The sequence below is a fragment of the Mustelus asterias genome, chromosome 22 (genome assembly GCF_964213995.1).
Source record: "Mustelus asterias chromosome 22, sMusAst1.hap1.1, whole genome shotgun sequence".
NCBI classification, from domain to species: Eukaryota; Metazoa; Chordata; class Chondrichthyes; order Carcharhiniformes; family Triakidae; genus Mustelus; species Mustelus asterias.
The window spans coordinates 11,283,414-11,300,573 of NC_135822.1; the positions used below are offsets into that span (position 1 = coordinate 11,283,414).

The following is a 17,160-nucleotide window of genomic DNA, read 5'->3' on the forward strand; positions in this document are numbered from 1 at the left end:
CGCACCACAAGCATAACTTGCAACGACCCGCCTGGAATGAAGTGAAGGGAACGTTACGGCAGAGTGATCTCCAGCCAGCTACCTTTCCGTCAGGGAAGCAAGTCAATCCAACTGAGGCAAGTGGAGAGCCAAGCTGGCAGATTCCATGGTTGACTGGAAGATGAAGAAATTGTTCATCTCAGTGATCGTTACGCAGTCGCGAATGGACAAAGAGAAAGATTTGATTGCATTCTGTCTGTTCGTTCATTTTGTCAAATTAAAATCTGTCCCCAGTCATATAGTCTTCTGCTCATTCTCATATCACCACAAAACTACTTTTTTTAATATCAATGGCAATGAAGCTCAGTCGCAAAGAAAATCTGAATTATTACACACGATTTTAGCATTCTCAGTTTATTTATTAAAAGGTACATAATTTTCTAGAATAACTAACACTGTTACATTATGCAGTCAGTGGTGTCGATGGGCACAGAAAATTGCAAAGGTACATTGATAGATGGAGTGAGTGGCCAAAACTGTGGCAGATGGAGTTCAGTATGGAGTAGTGTTATTATCCACTTTGGGTCCTAGGAACCACACAGGAGCAGAGATATTTAAGGACTCAAGCATAGAATTCACTGAAAGCTAGTGGGCTTTTGGCTAATGTCTCCAGGAATATTGGGTGTTCCCTTAAAGAGACTCGAATACAAAGGGGGCAAGTTATGTCTATAAAGTCCTGGTTAAATTGATTATTCATTCACTGGGTGTGGGTGTCGCTGGCAAGATCAGCATTTATTGCTTACACCCAATTGCTCTTCAGAATCTGTAAACTGTCTTCTTAACAACCGAAAGGTTTTCTAAGCTGTTTCAGAGGACAGTTAACAGTCAACGACATTGCAGTGGGTTTGGATTCACATCTGGGCCAGACCAGGTGAGGTTGGCAGATTGGTAAGTTTGCGGACGACACGAAGGTTGGTGGATTTACGGATAGTGACGAGGACCGTCAGAGGATACAGCAGGATATAGATTGGTTGGAGACTTGGGCGGAAAGATGGCAGATGGAGTTTAATCCGGACAAATGCAAGGTAATGCATTATGGAAGTTCTAATAAAGACAGGAAATATACAGTAACTGGCAGACCCCTTAAGAGTATTGGTAGGCAGAGTGTACAGGTACACAGGTCACAAAGTGGCAACGCAGGTGGAGAAGTTAGTCAAGAAGGCATACGGTATGCTTGCCTTCATCGGCCAGGGCATTGAGTTTAAAAATTGGCAAGTCATGTTGCAGCTTTATAGAACCTTAGTTAGGCCGCACTTGGAATATAGTGTTCAATTCTGGTCGCCACACTACCAGAAGGATGTGGAGGCTTTGGCGAGGGTACAAAAAAGATTTACCAAGATGTTGCCTGGTATGGAGGGCATTGGCTATGAGAAGAGGTTGGAGAAACTTGGTTTGTTCTCACTGGAACGACGGAGGTTGAGGGGACGATCTGAAAGAAGTCTACAAGATTATGAGGGGCATGGACAGACTGGATAGTCAGAAGCTTTTTCCCAGAGTGGAAGAGTCAATTACTGGGGGACACAGGTTTAAGGTGCGAGGGACAAGGTTTAAAGGAGATGTACGAGGCAAGTTTTTTTACACAGAGGGCGGTGGGTGCCTGGAACTCGCTGCCGGGGGAGGTAGTGGAAGCAGATACGATGGTGGCTTTTAAGGGGCGTCTGGACAAATACATGAATAGGATGAGAATAGAGGGATATGGTCCCCGGAAGGGTAGGGGGTTTTAGTTCAGTCGGGCAGCATGGTCGGTGCAGGCTTGGAGGGCCAAAGGGCCTGTTCCTGTGCTGTAATTTTCTTTATTCTTTGTTCTTTGTATTTCCTTCCTTAAAGGACATTCACAAACCAGATGGGGTTTTATGGGAATCAAATAGTTTCACAGATACCATTATTGACACTTGCTTTCTAGTCTGGATGTGTTAACTGGATTCAAATTCACCAGCTGTTGTGGTGGGATCTGAATTCAGGTCTCTGCAATGTTACAGGCCTCTGAATTATTGGCCCAGTAACATAGCGCTACTGTACCCCTGGAGTACTGCGCACAGTTATGATCTAGTTAGGGACTTTTTATTTGAAGTAGACAATGGGCCCTATTTTACCATTGTGTTGCGCCTGTTTTCAGGCGCGAAAACGTGGTAAAGTCGGGTGTGAGGCCATTAATGCGATCCGCGCAGATGGCCACTTTACCGAAACCCGGGAATGGTGGCGATCCGCTTCACGCCCAAAATGGGCGCAATGGCGATTTAAATGCATTTGTATGTATTTCAATTGAATTAATGAACTGCCCGCCCAACTTTATCAGCATTTTCCCCTTTACCGCCGTGTTTGCCGATTCGGAATTGCGCCGAAATGTACCTGCTGAATAAAAGTCCGAATCGGGTGCTCCAGCTGCTGAAGAGGCGAGTTCGGTGCTTCCAACGGCTCTCTGACTCAGATCGGCAGTGGGGGAGGAGAAGGGAGGCGGGTCAGATCATTCTCTGGTTGGGGGGGTAGGGGGGAGGGGACTGAGGCCAGATCGTTGTCTGGTTGCGGCAGGGGGGATGAGGAAGAGGAGGCGGGTCAGATGTATCTCTGGTGGTGGGGGGACGGGGAGGGTCAATCATTGCCTGGTGGTGGGGGGAGGGCTGATCATTGTCTGGTGGGGTGGGGTGGGGGGGGAGGAGGTGGGTCAGATGTTCCTCTGGGGGGGTGGAAGTGAGGCCAGATCATTCCCTGGGGAGGGGGGGGGTTTGGGGGAGTGAGGCCAGACCATTCTCTGGGAAGGGGGGTGGGAGTGAGGCCAGATCGTTCTCTGGGGGGGCGGGGAGGGGGGAGGTGGGTAAGATGTATCTCTGGTGGGGTGGGGAGAGGCCCAATCGCTCACTGGTTGGGGGGGGGGGGGGCAGATGGATCTCTGGTGGTGGGGGGGGGGGGGGCAGATGGATCTCTAGTGGGGGGGACAGATAGATCTCTGGTAGGGGGGCAGGGAGGGTCCACTGCCACTCTGCGGCCGATCGGTGGGGGGGGCAGAGGGGTCCGCTGCCACTCTGCGGGTGATCGGTGGGGGGGGGAAGGGGGCAGGTGATCGCAATCAGTCTGGGTAGCAGGGGGGATGGGTGGAGAAGGGGGACAGTGATGTCTGTGGGGGCCATCGCTCCCGCTTTTCGCTCCCGGGTTGCTTTCTCTGCTTTCTGCGGCCCGGGAGCGATCTGACATGGGCGCTTTTTCAATTTTTTTCCAACATGCGCAGTTCAGAGCTCTGATAGTTTCGGGTGCGCTAAGCCCCGCCCACAGCGCGATTCAGTCCCACGATTTCTTTTCAGACTGAGTGCGTATGGGGATGCCTGAGAGCAGATTTCCAAGTCAGATCTGAATTGTGCCCAGATTCAGCACTTAGAATGAAAATGGTAAAATCAGGCCCAATGTTTGAAACCCCAGTTACCCACCAGGAGAATAAAGTCACAAGATTCTATGATTTTAAACAAACCAAATAAACTTTACAAAGTCAGAAAAGCAAAACACTCTACCTTACCTATTTTATACTCTACAATTCAGAAATATGAATTCACCTGCAAACACACCACACTGCACATTAAATGGCAGATGCAATCAAGACAGATGCCATAGATTTCTCAGCAGCCCACCCAGATATCAGTGACCACTGTGAGTCACAACATCTTTTTAAAACTCTTGTCTCCCTAAGAGGGATTTCGACTCGTCACTTTTGGAGATCTAGCCTTTTAAATTGCCTCAAAATCTGCTTCGACTTGAACTGCCTCATCGACTGTTCATCTCCCAATGGTTCAATCTCTTCTCCTGAGACTGTGTTCCAGGGGATTCACAAATCTGCAATCTCACTCCTAATTACTGGCACATTCCTAACCCTTTTAAAGACTGTTAGCTTCACTAAGCTAGAACTGTCCTTTGGTTTCTCCAAACTTTATCTCCCAGCTGTACTGAGCAATAAATGGCTGCCAAGGCTTCTTCTGAGTCCTAATCCTCTGCAGCATGGGACCATCAACCTTCCACCACCTTCTCAGCTCCCCTGGACTCCTCTTAGCCCTTACCGCCTAGAGTTTGCCAACAGCAGCACATTTTCAGGAGCCTGTTGCCCTACTGCAGAACACTCTCCCAGCAACACACAGACCAATTGATACCAGAGCACCTCCTTAAGCTCCACCCATCTCCATGATGATGCAACCTTTCATGGCACACTACATGCTTTTAAACTAATTTAAATCTCGCCCCCAAAAACATCTCTGGACTTCTCTTTGTTGCAAGTAGTGAAGACATCAGATCTCCAGTTGTCCAGCTCAGTAAGTCCATCATCTGCTTATGGTTCTTACCTTTCTAACTCTTCACCCCTTAACTCAACATGACCCCAACCTTTTAAGCCCATTAGATACCAAGCTGTATTTGTCCTATTTTCTACAGGTGAACTTTAGTTCTCCCTGGAACCAAGCAATACCTCTAGAATATTAACATAAACCATGAACTAGATAGTCATCGCAATACCACACCACAGGAAGGATGTTTTGAAGGCATTGGCACTATAAATTCACCAGAATGATGCTGGGGCCAAAAGGTTAAATAAATTAAGCTGCACGGATTAGACTTGTATTTCCTTGCGTATTGAAGATTGAGGGGGTCATATATTTGAGGTGTTTAAGATCATTAAATTAGTTAATAGGATAGATAGAAAGACATTTTCAAGAAGTTAGCTCAATGCAAATAACACCTATTTGGGGAACCTTTAACTCTTTGACTCAAACAGCAATATTGTAATCAATTTATCAGCTTTCCATTTTAAAGGGTAGTCCAACCCCTCCAACAAAATAAAAGCAGTGGTTGATGGGTTTAGACCTGAGCTCAAGGCATTGAATTTGAAGATTCATTAAAACAGTTGAAATAAGGGCGGCACGAAGACACAGTGGTTAGCACTGCTGCCTCAGAGTACCAGGGACCCGGGTTTGATTCCTGGCTTGGGTCACTGTCTGTGCGGAGTCTGCACGTTTTCCCTGTGTCTGCGTGGGTTTCCTCCAGGTGCTCCGGTTTCCTCCCACATTCCAAAAGACGTGCTGGTTAGGTGCATTGACCCAAACAGGTGCCGGAGTGTGGTGCCTGGGGGAATTTCATACTAACTTAATTGCAGTGTTAATGTAAGCCTTACTTGTGACTAATAAATGAACTTTACAATTGGAGCAGTGACCTTGTGAATCACCAAACCTTTATGGGTTACGGGTAGTTTTCAGTTCAAACTTCTGACAATGGACTTATTGGTAACAATTCATTTAACTTCCTTTCCCTACCCTTCACTTCTGCAATCACTTGTTTCTTCTCCTTACTGTTACATTTTTAAACCAATTTTCCGTTCATGCTCACTTCTCGTAAAATTGAAAGGTTTGATTAAATTCCATTGCTCTCATCTTCTCCCCATTCCAACATAAAAAGGACAGACTGGCATTTATTAAGGGCTGTGTTTGCTGCCAACACGATGCTTGCACATTTCAAGTGGGTTACTCTATGATGTCATTCGAAGTGACAGAGTAGGCAACAGACAGGACTAAAAATGGCACTGCTCAAATCATCACAGCTCTGTTTTAGGTCGTGGAGTCCTTCTAACTCAACCCCCTCTGCTCCAGGGAAAACAAAACCAGTCTATTCAGTCTCTCCTCGTAGCTGAAACTTTCCACCCCAGGCAACAACCTGGAGAATCCCCTCTGCACCTTCTCTGGTGCAACCACACCCTTCCAATACTGTGACAACCAGAACTGCTCCCAGTATTCCATCTACGGCCTTAACCAATATTTTATAAAATTGTACAAACTAGCTTCTTAAAGTGTCCTTAATGGCCCCATAAAGTTAACACAACAGTTTAAAATCCACTGCACGGAAAGAATATTCAATCCTAACCATATGAATATGTATTCAACCAATTATTTAAAATCGTGGCATCACATTTTTAACCCCCAGTGGGACAGGTAGACTATTTGGAGAAACGTCCCAGATTGTAACCTGTTTGATTAAGTGTGTTACTTTTTCTGCCTATGATCTCTCTCCAGTTTCAACGTGCATGTGCAGTAGTCATAGAGTCACAGAGCACAGAAACAGGCCCTTCGGCCCACCATGTCTATGCCCACCACCAAATACCAATCCATGCTAATCCCATTTACCAGCATCTGGTCCATAGCCTATTATGCCTTGGTGATTTAAACGCTCATCCAGATGTTTCTTAAATATTGTGAGAATACCTGCCTCCTCCACCCTCTCGAGCAGCGAGTCCCATATTTCCACTACCCTCTGGGTGAAAGTCTTTCCGCTGATCTCATCCAAACCACTTACTCCTCACCTTAAACCTATGTCCTCTGGTTTTAGACACCTCTGCCATGGGAAAAAAAGATTCTTACGATCGACCCTATCTGTGCCTCTCAGTGTTTTGTATACCTCTATCAGATAACCCCTCAGCCTCCTCTGCACCAGGGAAAACAAACACAGCCTATCTCCTCATAGCTGAAACCTTCCACCTCAGGCAACATCCTCGTGAATTCCCCTCTGCACTCGCTCAATCGTGTCCTTCCAATAGTGTGGCGATCAGAACTGCACACAATATTCCATCTGTGGCCCAACCAATGTTTTATAAAGTTATACCAACTAGTTTCTATGAGTTTCATTGTGACTCTGAGGAGAACCGTGCAAGGGTGTACTGACATCACTGTATATGTCCTTGGTGGCATAATTCTTTCTTTGATATAATGCCACAGGATCTTTTATGTCCAACTGAGAGGGGAGACAGGGTCTCAGTTTAAAGTTAAAGTAAAGTTTAAAGTTTATTTATTAGTCACAAGTAAGGCTTACATTAACACTGCAATGAAGTTACTGTGAAATTCCCCTAGTCGCCACAGTCCTGTTTGGGTCAATGCACCCTAACCAGCACGTCTTTCAGAATGTGGGAGGAAACCGGAGCACCCGGAGAAAACCCACGCAGACATGGGGAGAACGTGCGAACTCCACACAGACAGTGACCCAAGCCGGGAATCGAACCCGGGTCCCTGGCGCTGTGAAGCAGCGGTGCTAACCACTGTGCCACCCTGCCGCCCCTTAATGTTTAACATCCAGGCTGGAATTTTCTGGCCATTCATGCTGGCTGCATTCTCCGGTGCCATTGCAGTGAACCGATATTTGGCTGAGCGTCAAATTCTCCGTCCTTGCTTGCAGGGCGGCGGGGGTGTGAATGGGTAGAAAATTCCAGCCCTGATTTGAAATACACCAGCTCCAACAGTGCAGCACTCCTTCAGTAAGGCACTGGAGTTAACCTAGACCTTTTTTCTCTCCCCGATCCCAATTCTCTGGAGTAAGGTTTGAACCCACAACCTCCTGACTTCAAGGTGAGAGTAGCGATCGACCGAGCCTCAGCCACATTCACAAGAGGAAATGAGAAAATCGAGAGTCAATGGGTTAATGCCCAATTTTCAAATGACTGAAACGATGTAAAGATTGAAAGTTTCTGCTATCTATTAAGGATACTTTCACATTTTGACTCTTGTTTCTCACACGAGTGGAGTGAAAGCAACATTTGATAAAATGTCAAAAGAATACAAAGGTAGAGTCATAGAGGTTTACAGCATGGAAACAGGCCCTTCGGCCCAACATGTCCATGCCGCCCTTTTTTTTTAACCCCTAAGCTAGTCCCAATTGCCCGCATTTGGCCCATATCCCTCTACACCCATCTTACCCATGTAACTGTCTGAACGCTTTTTAAAAGACAAAACTGTACCCGTCTCTACTACTACCTCTGGCAGCCTGTTCCACACACTCACCACCCTCTGTGTGAAAAAATTGTCCCTCTGGACCCTTTTGTATCTCTCCCCTCTTACCTTAAACCTATGCCCTCTAGTTTTAGACTCCCTTACCTTTGGGAAAAGATATTGATTGCTTTATGCGCCAGGGTTTCAGAGTGATGACATTTCCTCAAAACACTTGGAAATTGCAAAAGGGTTGAGAAATTTGAAATGTAATTTCAAAGTTCCCTCACCAGAGTAGGTAAATACTTTATTCCTCTTTGGGATAGTTGCATCAATTGATGGGAACCATCCCCCCAGTCCCCCCTCCCACCACTGCCCCCCACATCTATTGGCACATCCAATAAACTGCTGACGTCAACCAGTCATCAACAGGGCTGACGTCAGGGCCTTTGCTAACTTCCTGGAAAGGGTCACGACCTCAACCAATGACTGTCCTTAGAGTTAATCTCGAGAGTGTCGCAATCCTCTTCCGACAAGCAAAGGAAGAAGGAAACTTTGCATTTATATAACGCCTTTCACAATAACAGAACATCTTAAGGTGCTTTCGAGCTAATGGAATACTTCTGAATTGTAGGCAAATCAGCGGTCAATTTGCAAACTGCAAGATCCCACCAACAACATTGTGATGACGAACAGGCAATTTGTTCATTTTGAGGGTATGGGTTGAAGGATAAACATTGACTGGATGGAGGAATCACCTGTGATCTTCTTCAAGTGGTGCCACGGGATTTGACACCACCCTGTCTTGCTCACTCCAGAATTCTTGCTGAAGTGTTGACAGTTATGGATGACCCTCTAAGATACATCTTGTAGAATAAACCTTGCTTGTTTTTTGTTCCAAAACAACCTCTGAGTCAGAAGGTCATGGGTTCGAGGTGCTATCTCCAGCGAATGGCGATGGCTTATTGGTCTCGTGGGATGATTCTCACTTTGGGAGTTGTAATCCACGAATGAACTCGATTTCATTCGAGTTCAAATCCCAAATGAACTCTTTGTTTAGGGGCGGCACGGTGGCACCATGGTTAGCACTGCTGCCTCACAGTGCCAGGGACCCAGGTTCAATTCCAGCCTCGGGTGACTGTGTGGAGTTTGCACATTCTCCCCGTGTCTGCGTGGGTTTCCTCCGGGTTCTCCGGTTTCCTCCCACAGTCCAAAGAAGTGCGGGTTAGGTTGATTGGCCATGCTAAATTGACACTTAGTGTCAGGGGGATTAGAGGGTAAATACATGGGGTTATGGGGGATAGGGCCTGTGTGGGCTCGTGTCGGTGCAGACTCAATGGGCCAAATGGCCTTCTCCTGCATTGTAGGGATTCTATGATGCTATGAACGTGATCCAGGCTGAGACTCCAGTGTGGCTCTGAGGGCGACTGCACTGTGGAATTGAGGCATTAAACCCAGACCCTATTTGTCCACTCTGGTGGGTGGAACAGATGCCAAGGAATTGTGTCAAAGAGCATTGGGTTCTTCCTGATGTCTGAGGTTATTGTTATCCCTGCACTAAATCAGATGATCTTGTCCTTAACTCATTGCAGTTTATGGAACTGTGCTATGAGCAATTTGGATGCTTTGTATATATCACATATATTAAAACAGTGACTACACTTCAGAAGTATTTAATTGGCTGTAAAGTTCTTTCGAACATTAGGGGGGCATGAAAGAAAGCAAGTCTTTCTTTTACCCTGTCTGAGTTTGACGTGATGTGAACCACAGGACAATTTGCTCAGCTGAACACTAGTCTGAGTACCTGTACTCGGCTTGAGAAAGTAACAACAGTCGTTGCTTCGCAGACTCCACAGGAAACTAAAGACGTAGGAGAACTCGAGATTTACGCAGACAGGAAGCAGTGTAGTTTGCTAATTGTTCACCGCGAACCCCTTGGGTTGGATGATAGCTGTTGATATTGACAAATTTGGACCGATCGATTGCCTGCCAGCTTTTCGACCGAGGAAGAAACGAGGGAAAGAAACTCGGTTGTTTAAAAAGATATTTGAGCTTCTTACCGCTTTGCAAAGTGGACTTCCTGATTTTCTTCAGTGACGTTGCGCGTGAAGCAAGATGTTTATGTGGAGGATTTACGATGTGTACAAGTTAACATGCCTACCCAGTGAGTGGGCTTAGACTTTCGCTGCTCCAAGCACGGGTGGTTTCCAGGATGGGCTGCCTGCTTGTTACCCCTCGGTGTTGCAGGGTAGCCAAAGAGCAAGAGCATGAGGACTTGGTACAAATACCAAGCACCAGGTATGTACCGGGACTATACCATTGATCAACCACCAGCCATGGTGGTTCGGCAACTGTGACCTTGGAAACGTGGTTTATTCAGAAGTGAGTAGAACATTTTGAGTGGCTCAGCTATTAAAAACCAAAACCTCGTGTTCCAATTGTTCCTATTGAGAAAGTGGAAATAAATTTCAAACAAGGAGTAAGCATGGTTCAGTGATTATAACCTCTAATGTTTTAGGTTGGAGCATATTTTATAACAGGGTTGCTCATTAGTTTAATTGTATCATCTTATCAAGTACAGGCAAAGCTAGGAAGTGCCATGTTTGACCCCTGGTGAATGCCAAGCCAACTGACTTCAACCAGACTAATAATTAGTGTGTGCCAATGGCCTTCATTATCCCAGGGATGTCAAGGGAATGAATAAAATTAGCCAGGGTTCCTACTCCTGATCACTGTTTGATGAGCCCTTCAAGAAAGTGTATGTTTTGTGGATGGAAGAATAGGATTAGGATTGACTTTGATGCCGTATTGCCTACTCACCTGCATAGGAAGAATTTCTACTTAAGGGAAACTTCAGAGTTACTCAGCAACTTTGTCAAATGAACACTGTAAGTGTCTCATAAAGCCCCTACATGCAGAAGGAGGCCATTCGGCCCATCAGGTCTGCACTCTGACAAAGCATCTTATGCAGGCCCACCCCCACACCATTCCCTTAACCATGCACATTTACTCTGCCAATCCCCCTAACCGACACATCTTGGGACTCTATGGGGCAATTTAACATGGCTAATCCCCCTAACCGACACATCTTGGAATTTTATGGGGCAATTTAACATGGCTAATCCCCCTAACCTACACATCTTGGAACTCTATGGGGCAACTTAGCATGGCCAATCCACCTAACTTGCTCATTTTTGGAGTACCCGGAGGAAACCCATGCAGACACGGGGAGAACTTGCAAACTCCACACGACCCAAGGCCGGAATCGAACCTGGGTCCCTGGCGCTTCAAGGCAACAGCTAACCACTGTGCCACCGTGCCGCCCAGAAGGTGAGATTTTCCAATGTGACGGGAAAATCTTGGAATTGACGATGTGGACGTGTTACATTGCTTTCCATCTTCCTGGAACAAGCGCCTAACCCTGGCCTATCTTTCAGGGTCAGGCTCACTTGCAAGTGGATGGTGTTCCCCAGTGGTACTTCACTGCCAGTGAGCCAGTTGCCTCAGGTGGCGAGGTAGGAAGAGATGGCAGTGCCTGTCAAAGCCAACAGTGGCTGGCAGAAGGAAAGGAAGTTTTTAAGTCCCTCAGGTTGTGATGGTGACCCTTTCTATCTGTGACCATCCCTTCTCCCTACCACTCCCCGCCCTACCCAGCAGCCCCCCTCCCCCCAGTCGCCAGCCCCACCTGCCCAAGCACAACCAGGTGCCAAAAATACTCTGGCATTCTTGGTGCCCAACATAAGTAACGCAACCTGGTCTCCTTCCCCAACAGGGGAACCAGGAAATGGTGCCAGAGACCAGGAGGTCAATGGATCATTGGCCACTGTCAGGAAATCCAATCAGAGCTTTAACAACGGGAGGTGGGGTGGGGATGGGGGCGTGGTCATCTCAGTGCTTTAATGAGGTTCTGAGGTCCATATTCCCGAGAGGGACTGACATCCAGAAACTGAAGAGGGTCACTCGAGAACTGATGGCTAGATAATAATCGTTTTGAAAGCAGGCAGATGTGGGAAGACTGTGAAAGAGTTTCAGTTCCCCGGCACAGAAGGAGGGCACATGTAAAAAGGAAGACAGTTGAGGTTTTAGGTGGAGAATCAGTGTGAGAGGTGAACCTCTTTGTACAAACAACAAAACTTTGAGGGGGGAGGAGGTAGAGAGGAGCAACGTACAAAAAAAAAGACAGCAAATTCATTTTCGAAAAAGGTACTCAGGTGAGGGTAATAGCGTATCATTGAATCATAGAATCCCACAGTGCAGAAGGAGGCCATTCGGCCCATCAAGCCTGCACTGACAACAATGCCACTCAGGCCCTATCCCCGTAACTCCACATATTTACCCTGCTCATCCCCCTGACACTAAGCGGCTATTTACAATGGCCAATCAACCTAACCCGCACATCTTTGGACTGTGGGACGAAACCGGAGCACCCGGAGGAAACCCATACAGACACGGGGAGAACCAAGGCCAGAATCAAACCTGGGTCCCTGGCGCTGTGAGGCAGAAGTGCTGACCTATGAATAGGTGAAATATCCTTTGTAAGGTTGCGACTGGATTCAGTCGTATTGAAGGGTCTCAGCTGAAATGTTACCCTGACCCATCCCCATCAAATACTGATACGTCCACTGTGTATTTCTGCATTTGGCTATCAATTAAACATCTTTCTGTATGTTATTTCCTATTATCACATAATAAACAAAACATCTGATGGCATCACGAACATGCCAAAACCAAGCTAACTGATCATTGAGCTTAATGCTGCCTGTATGATCTTGCTGCTTGCAAACGTATTGCCACATTAGCCCAAGCAGCAGCAGTGACCACTTCCTGGCCTGGATGAGAAATGTGATCCGCTGTTTGTATCAGTAAATAGCGGACAGGGACCCATTTATTTGTCTGAGAGACCTGACTTGAGTAGTGGTTATTTGCCACCCTTTCCTGCATCACCCCTGCACTCGACCATCCACATTTGCTCCCGTTCCGATATCTCAAATTCTCATCCTGGTGTTCAAATCCCTCCATGGCCTCACCCCCACCCCCCTTCGTGTCATTGTAACCTCCTCCAGCCCTCCAACACCGCACTCCTTCACTTCTCGCCTCTCGCCCATCACCAATCCCCATCACTTCACTACTGGTCGCAGTAAGAAGTCTCACAACACCAGGTTAAAGTCCAAACTGGTTTATTTGGAATCACGAGCTTTTGGAGCGCTGCTCCTTCATCAGGTGAGTGGCCAGTCAACCTGATGAAGGAGCAGCGCTCCAAAAGCTCGTGATTCCAAATAAACCTGTTGGACTTTAACTTGGTGTTGTGAGACTTCTTATTGTGCCCACCCCAGTCCAACATCAGCATCCCCACAACATGTAAGCCAGACCAGGTAAGGACGGCAGATTTCCTTCCCTAAAGGACATTGGTGAACCAGATGGATTTTTCCAACAATCGACAATGCTTTCATGGTCATCAGCAGATTCTTCATTCCAGATATTTTGCAATAATGTATTATGTTCATTAAAGAATGCTACTTCCTTTTCTTCTTCTTGTTCCTTGATTTCTGTCTTTAGTTCCTTTAGTGCACTGATTCTCGCTGACGTAAAAGTCGGTACAACTGCACTGAAGTCTCTATAACCAGTTTGTGAAAAGTGTATAAATTAGTCCTGCTGTTGAGAATCTCCCCCTTTCCAGTGGGCAAGTGGTGGCCAGTGGGTTAGGCTGAGATCTTAAACTCAATAGTTGGGAGCCAGAATCTACCCGGTCAACACTATGTCCTATGTTGTTGGACCAAAAGCAGATAATCCCAATTTCACAAACCACAGGGAGCGCAGAATGTGGAATTAGCTTTACAGCAGCTGCACTAAGGTGGGAATGCTACCCTGGGGGTCTGACTAAGTTAATAGATGATGATGGTCTGACACCATCACAGCAATTGGGTTGAGTGATTGCCTCATAGTGAATAATTGACCACCATTTATCCTCAATATCTTGCCCTGGATCTCCCCGTTGTACCTTTAGTCCCACCTCACTCACAAATACCTTTTTATTCTTGGATATGCTTCCATTGGCCATCTCTGGTGCCTTGCTGGTTACTCCTGCCTTCTGTGAGTCCAGGCTGCATTTTCAGGCTGTTTGGTTGTGATTAGAATCACATCTGACCCTCATGTCTGCCCTCAATCTGCATCCATTTACACACTCACTCAACAACAGACACGGCTGAATTGAGAATCGGGAGCCAGAAATGGGGGTTAATCTTTTGAGTCCAGATGAACCTTTATCAAAGGGTCATCTGGATTCTAAACGTCAGCTCCTTTCTCTCCTTACAGATGCCAGACCTGCTGCGGTTTTCCAGCCTTTTCTCTTTTTGTTTCATATTCCAGCATCTGCAGTAATTTGCTTTTATATCAGGGTTAATCTTTATCTGTTCCTCTCTGAGGTAAATTGTACCCCACCCCCACTGCTCCCTCCCACTCCCTGCTTGAGACCACCAGTGATAAAAGCTGTGACTTTTCTGCTCTTCTTTATTGAAATTTGAACTAAAATCATTAATTGAACCATTGAGGGAACCTCCAGTGCCACACTCAAAACTCAAAGCATCGACCAGTTTGAATTCACTTTGTATAGTACTCTTTTTATTATTCATTCAAGGGGTTTGGACTTCACTGGCAAGGCCTGGTGCAACTGCTGTAAAGCTAATCCCACATTCTGTGCTCCCTATAGTTTGTGAAATTGGGATTATCTGCTACTGGTCTAACAACATAGGACATGGTGTTGACCAACTAGATTCTGGCTCCCAATTACTGAGTTTAAAATCTCAGCCGAACCCATCCCTAATTGCCCTTGGGAAGGTGGTGGTGAGCTGCCTTCTTGAACCGCTGCAGTCCATGTGGGTAACTAATGCACCCATAGTGCCGTTAGGGAGGGAGTTCCAGGATTTTGACCCAGTGACAATATATTTCCAGGTTAGAATGGGAGTAGCTTGAAGGGGATCTTCCAGTGGTGGTGTTCCCATGTATCCCATGGGGCAGCACGGTAGCACGGTGGTTAGCACTGCTGCTTCACAGCTCCAGGGACCTTGGTTCGATTCCCGGCTTGGGTCACTGTCTGTGTGGAGTTTGCACATTCTCCCCGTGTCTGCGTGGGTTTCATCCGGGTGCTCCGGTTTCCTCCCACAGTCCAAAGATGTGCGGGTTAGGTTGATTGGCCATTCTAAATTGCCCTTAGTGTCCTGAGATGTGTAGGTTAGAGGGATTAGTGGGTAAATATGTAGGGATATGGGGCTAGGGCCTGGGTGGGATTGTGGTCGGTGCAGACTCGATGGGCCGAATGGCCTCTTTCTGTACTGTAGGGTTTCTATGATTTCTTCTATGATCTGCTGCTCCCATGTATCTGCTGCTCTTGTCCCTCTAAATGACAGTAGTCATGAGTTTGGAAGATGCTGTTTAAGAAGGCTTGGTGAGTTACTGCAGTGCATCTTGTAGATGGCACACACTGCTGCTACTGTGCATTTATGGTGGGGGGATTGAATATTTGTGGATGGGGTGCTAATCCTATTTGGTGTCAGGCTTGTTGAATGTTGTTGGAGCTGTACTCATTCAGATAAGGGGAGAATATTCGCTCACACTCCTGACATGTGACTTGTAGATTGTGGACAGGTCGGGGAGTCAGGAGGTGATTTTCTCACTGTGGGATTCCCAGTCTCTGACCTGCTCTTGTAACCACAATATTTATGTGGTTCAGTTAAGTTTCTGGCCAATGGTAACCCCAGGAAGTTGATAGTGGGGGATTCAGAGATGGTAGTGCCATTGAATGTCAAGGGGTGATGATTAGATTCTCTCTTGTTGGAGATGCTGCTTGCCTGGCACTTGTGTGGTGTGAATGTTACTTGCCACTTGTCAGCCCAAGCCTGATATTGTCCAGGTCTTGCTGTATTTGAATTTGGATTGTTTCAGTAAATGGTGCTGAACATTGTGCAATCATCAGTCAAACATCCTCACTTCTGGCCTTATGATGAAAGGAAGGTTATTGATGCAGTTGAGGATGGTTGGGCCTAGGACACTACCCTGAGGAACTCCTGCAGTAATGTCCTGGAGCTGAGATGACTGACCTCCAACAACACAACCATTCTCCTCTGGGCTAGCTATGACTCCAACCGGCGAAGAGCTTCCCCCTGATTCCAGAGACTCCAGTATTGCTGGGGCTCCTTAATACCACACTCAGTCAAATGTGACCTCTTCACTGGAGTTCAGCTCTTTTGTTCATGTTTGAACCAAGGCCGTAATGAAGTCAGGAGCTGAGTGACCCTGGTGGAACCCAACTGAGCATCAGTGATTAGGTTCTTGCTAAGAAAGTGCCACTTGATAGCACTGTTAATTAATCTTTCCACCACTATGTAGTTGATAGGGGATATTTGTGGAGCCCTATCCTCCAATGAGTTGTTTAATTATCCACCGTCATTCACAGCTGGATGTGGCAGGTCTGATCCATTGGTTGTGGAATCACATAGCCCTGTCTATTACTTGCCCATGTTTGACCTGATGCCGTGAGAATTCATGGGGTCCAGGGTCGATGTTGAGAACTCCCTCCCGACTCTATACCACTGTGCTGCCATCTCTGCTGGACCTGTCCTGCCGGTGGGACAGGACAACCCTGGGTTGATGATGGTGGGGTATCTGGAGCATTACCTATAAAGTATGATTCGGTGAATATGACTATGCCAGGCTGTTGCCTGACTGGTCTGTGAGACAGCTCTCCCAATTTTGACACAAGATGTGAATGAGGAGGACTTTGGAGGGTCGACAGGTCTGAGTTTGCTATTGTTGTTTCTGGTGCTCGGACAATGCTGGGAGGTTTGCCCAGTTTCATTCTTTTGAGACCTTTTAGAAGTTTGATACAACTGAATGGCTTGTTAGGCCATTTCAGAGGGAAGTAAAGGGTGGCACGGTGGCACAGTGGTTAGCACTGCTGCCTCACAGCGCCAGGGATCTGAGTTTGTTTTCCGGTTTGGATCATTGTCTGTGCAGATTCTGCATGTTCTTCCCGTGTCTGTGTGGGTTTCCTCCGGGTGCTCCAGTTTCCTCCCACAGTCCAAAGACGTGCTGGTTAGGTGCATTGGCCATGCTAAATTCTTCCTTAGTGTACCCGAACAGGCGCCGGAGTGTAGCGACTAGGGGATTTTCACAGTAACTGCATTGCAGTGTTAATGTAAGCCTACTTGTGACCAATAAATAAACTTTAACTTTACTTTAAACACATTGCTCTGTGTCTTGAGTCACACGTAGGTCAGACAGGGTAACAGATTTCTTTCATTACAGGGGATGAGTGAACCAGATGGGTTTTTACAACAAATCGACAATGGTTTCCTGGTCATATAAAATTCTGATGTGGAGATGCCGGCGTTGGTCTGGGGTAAACACAGTA

General features: G+C 46.7%; 1 protein-coding gene across 1 annotated transcript in view; it reads left to right on the forward strand.

The window, feature by feature from the left end:
* The first annotated feature begins 9,710 nt into the window (after positions 1-9,710).
* The window catches only part of LOC144509848 (putative pleckstrin homology domain-containing family N member 1), a 53,930-nt gene continuing 46,480 nt past the window's right edge, over positions 9,711-17,160 (forward strand). Inside the window, exon 1 of the mRNA XM_078238744.1 lies at positions 9,711-10,052. Coding sequence (XP_078094870.1) covers positions 9,967-10,052 — 86 coding nt within the window. The 5' untranslated portion in view covers positions 9,711-9,966. The remainder of the gene's footprint in view (positions 10,053-17,160) is intronic.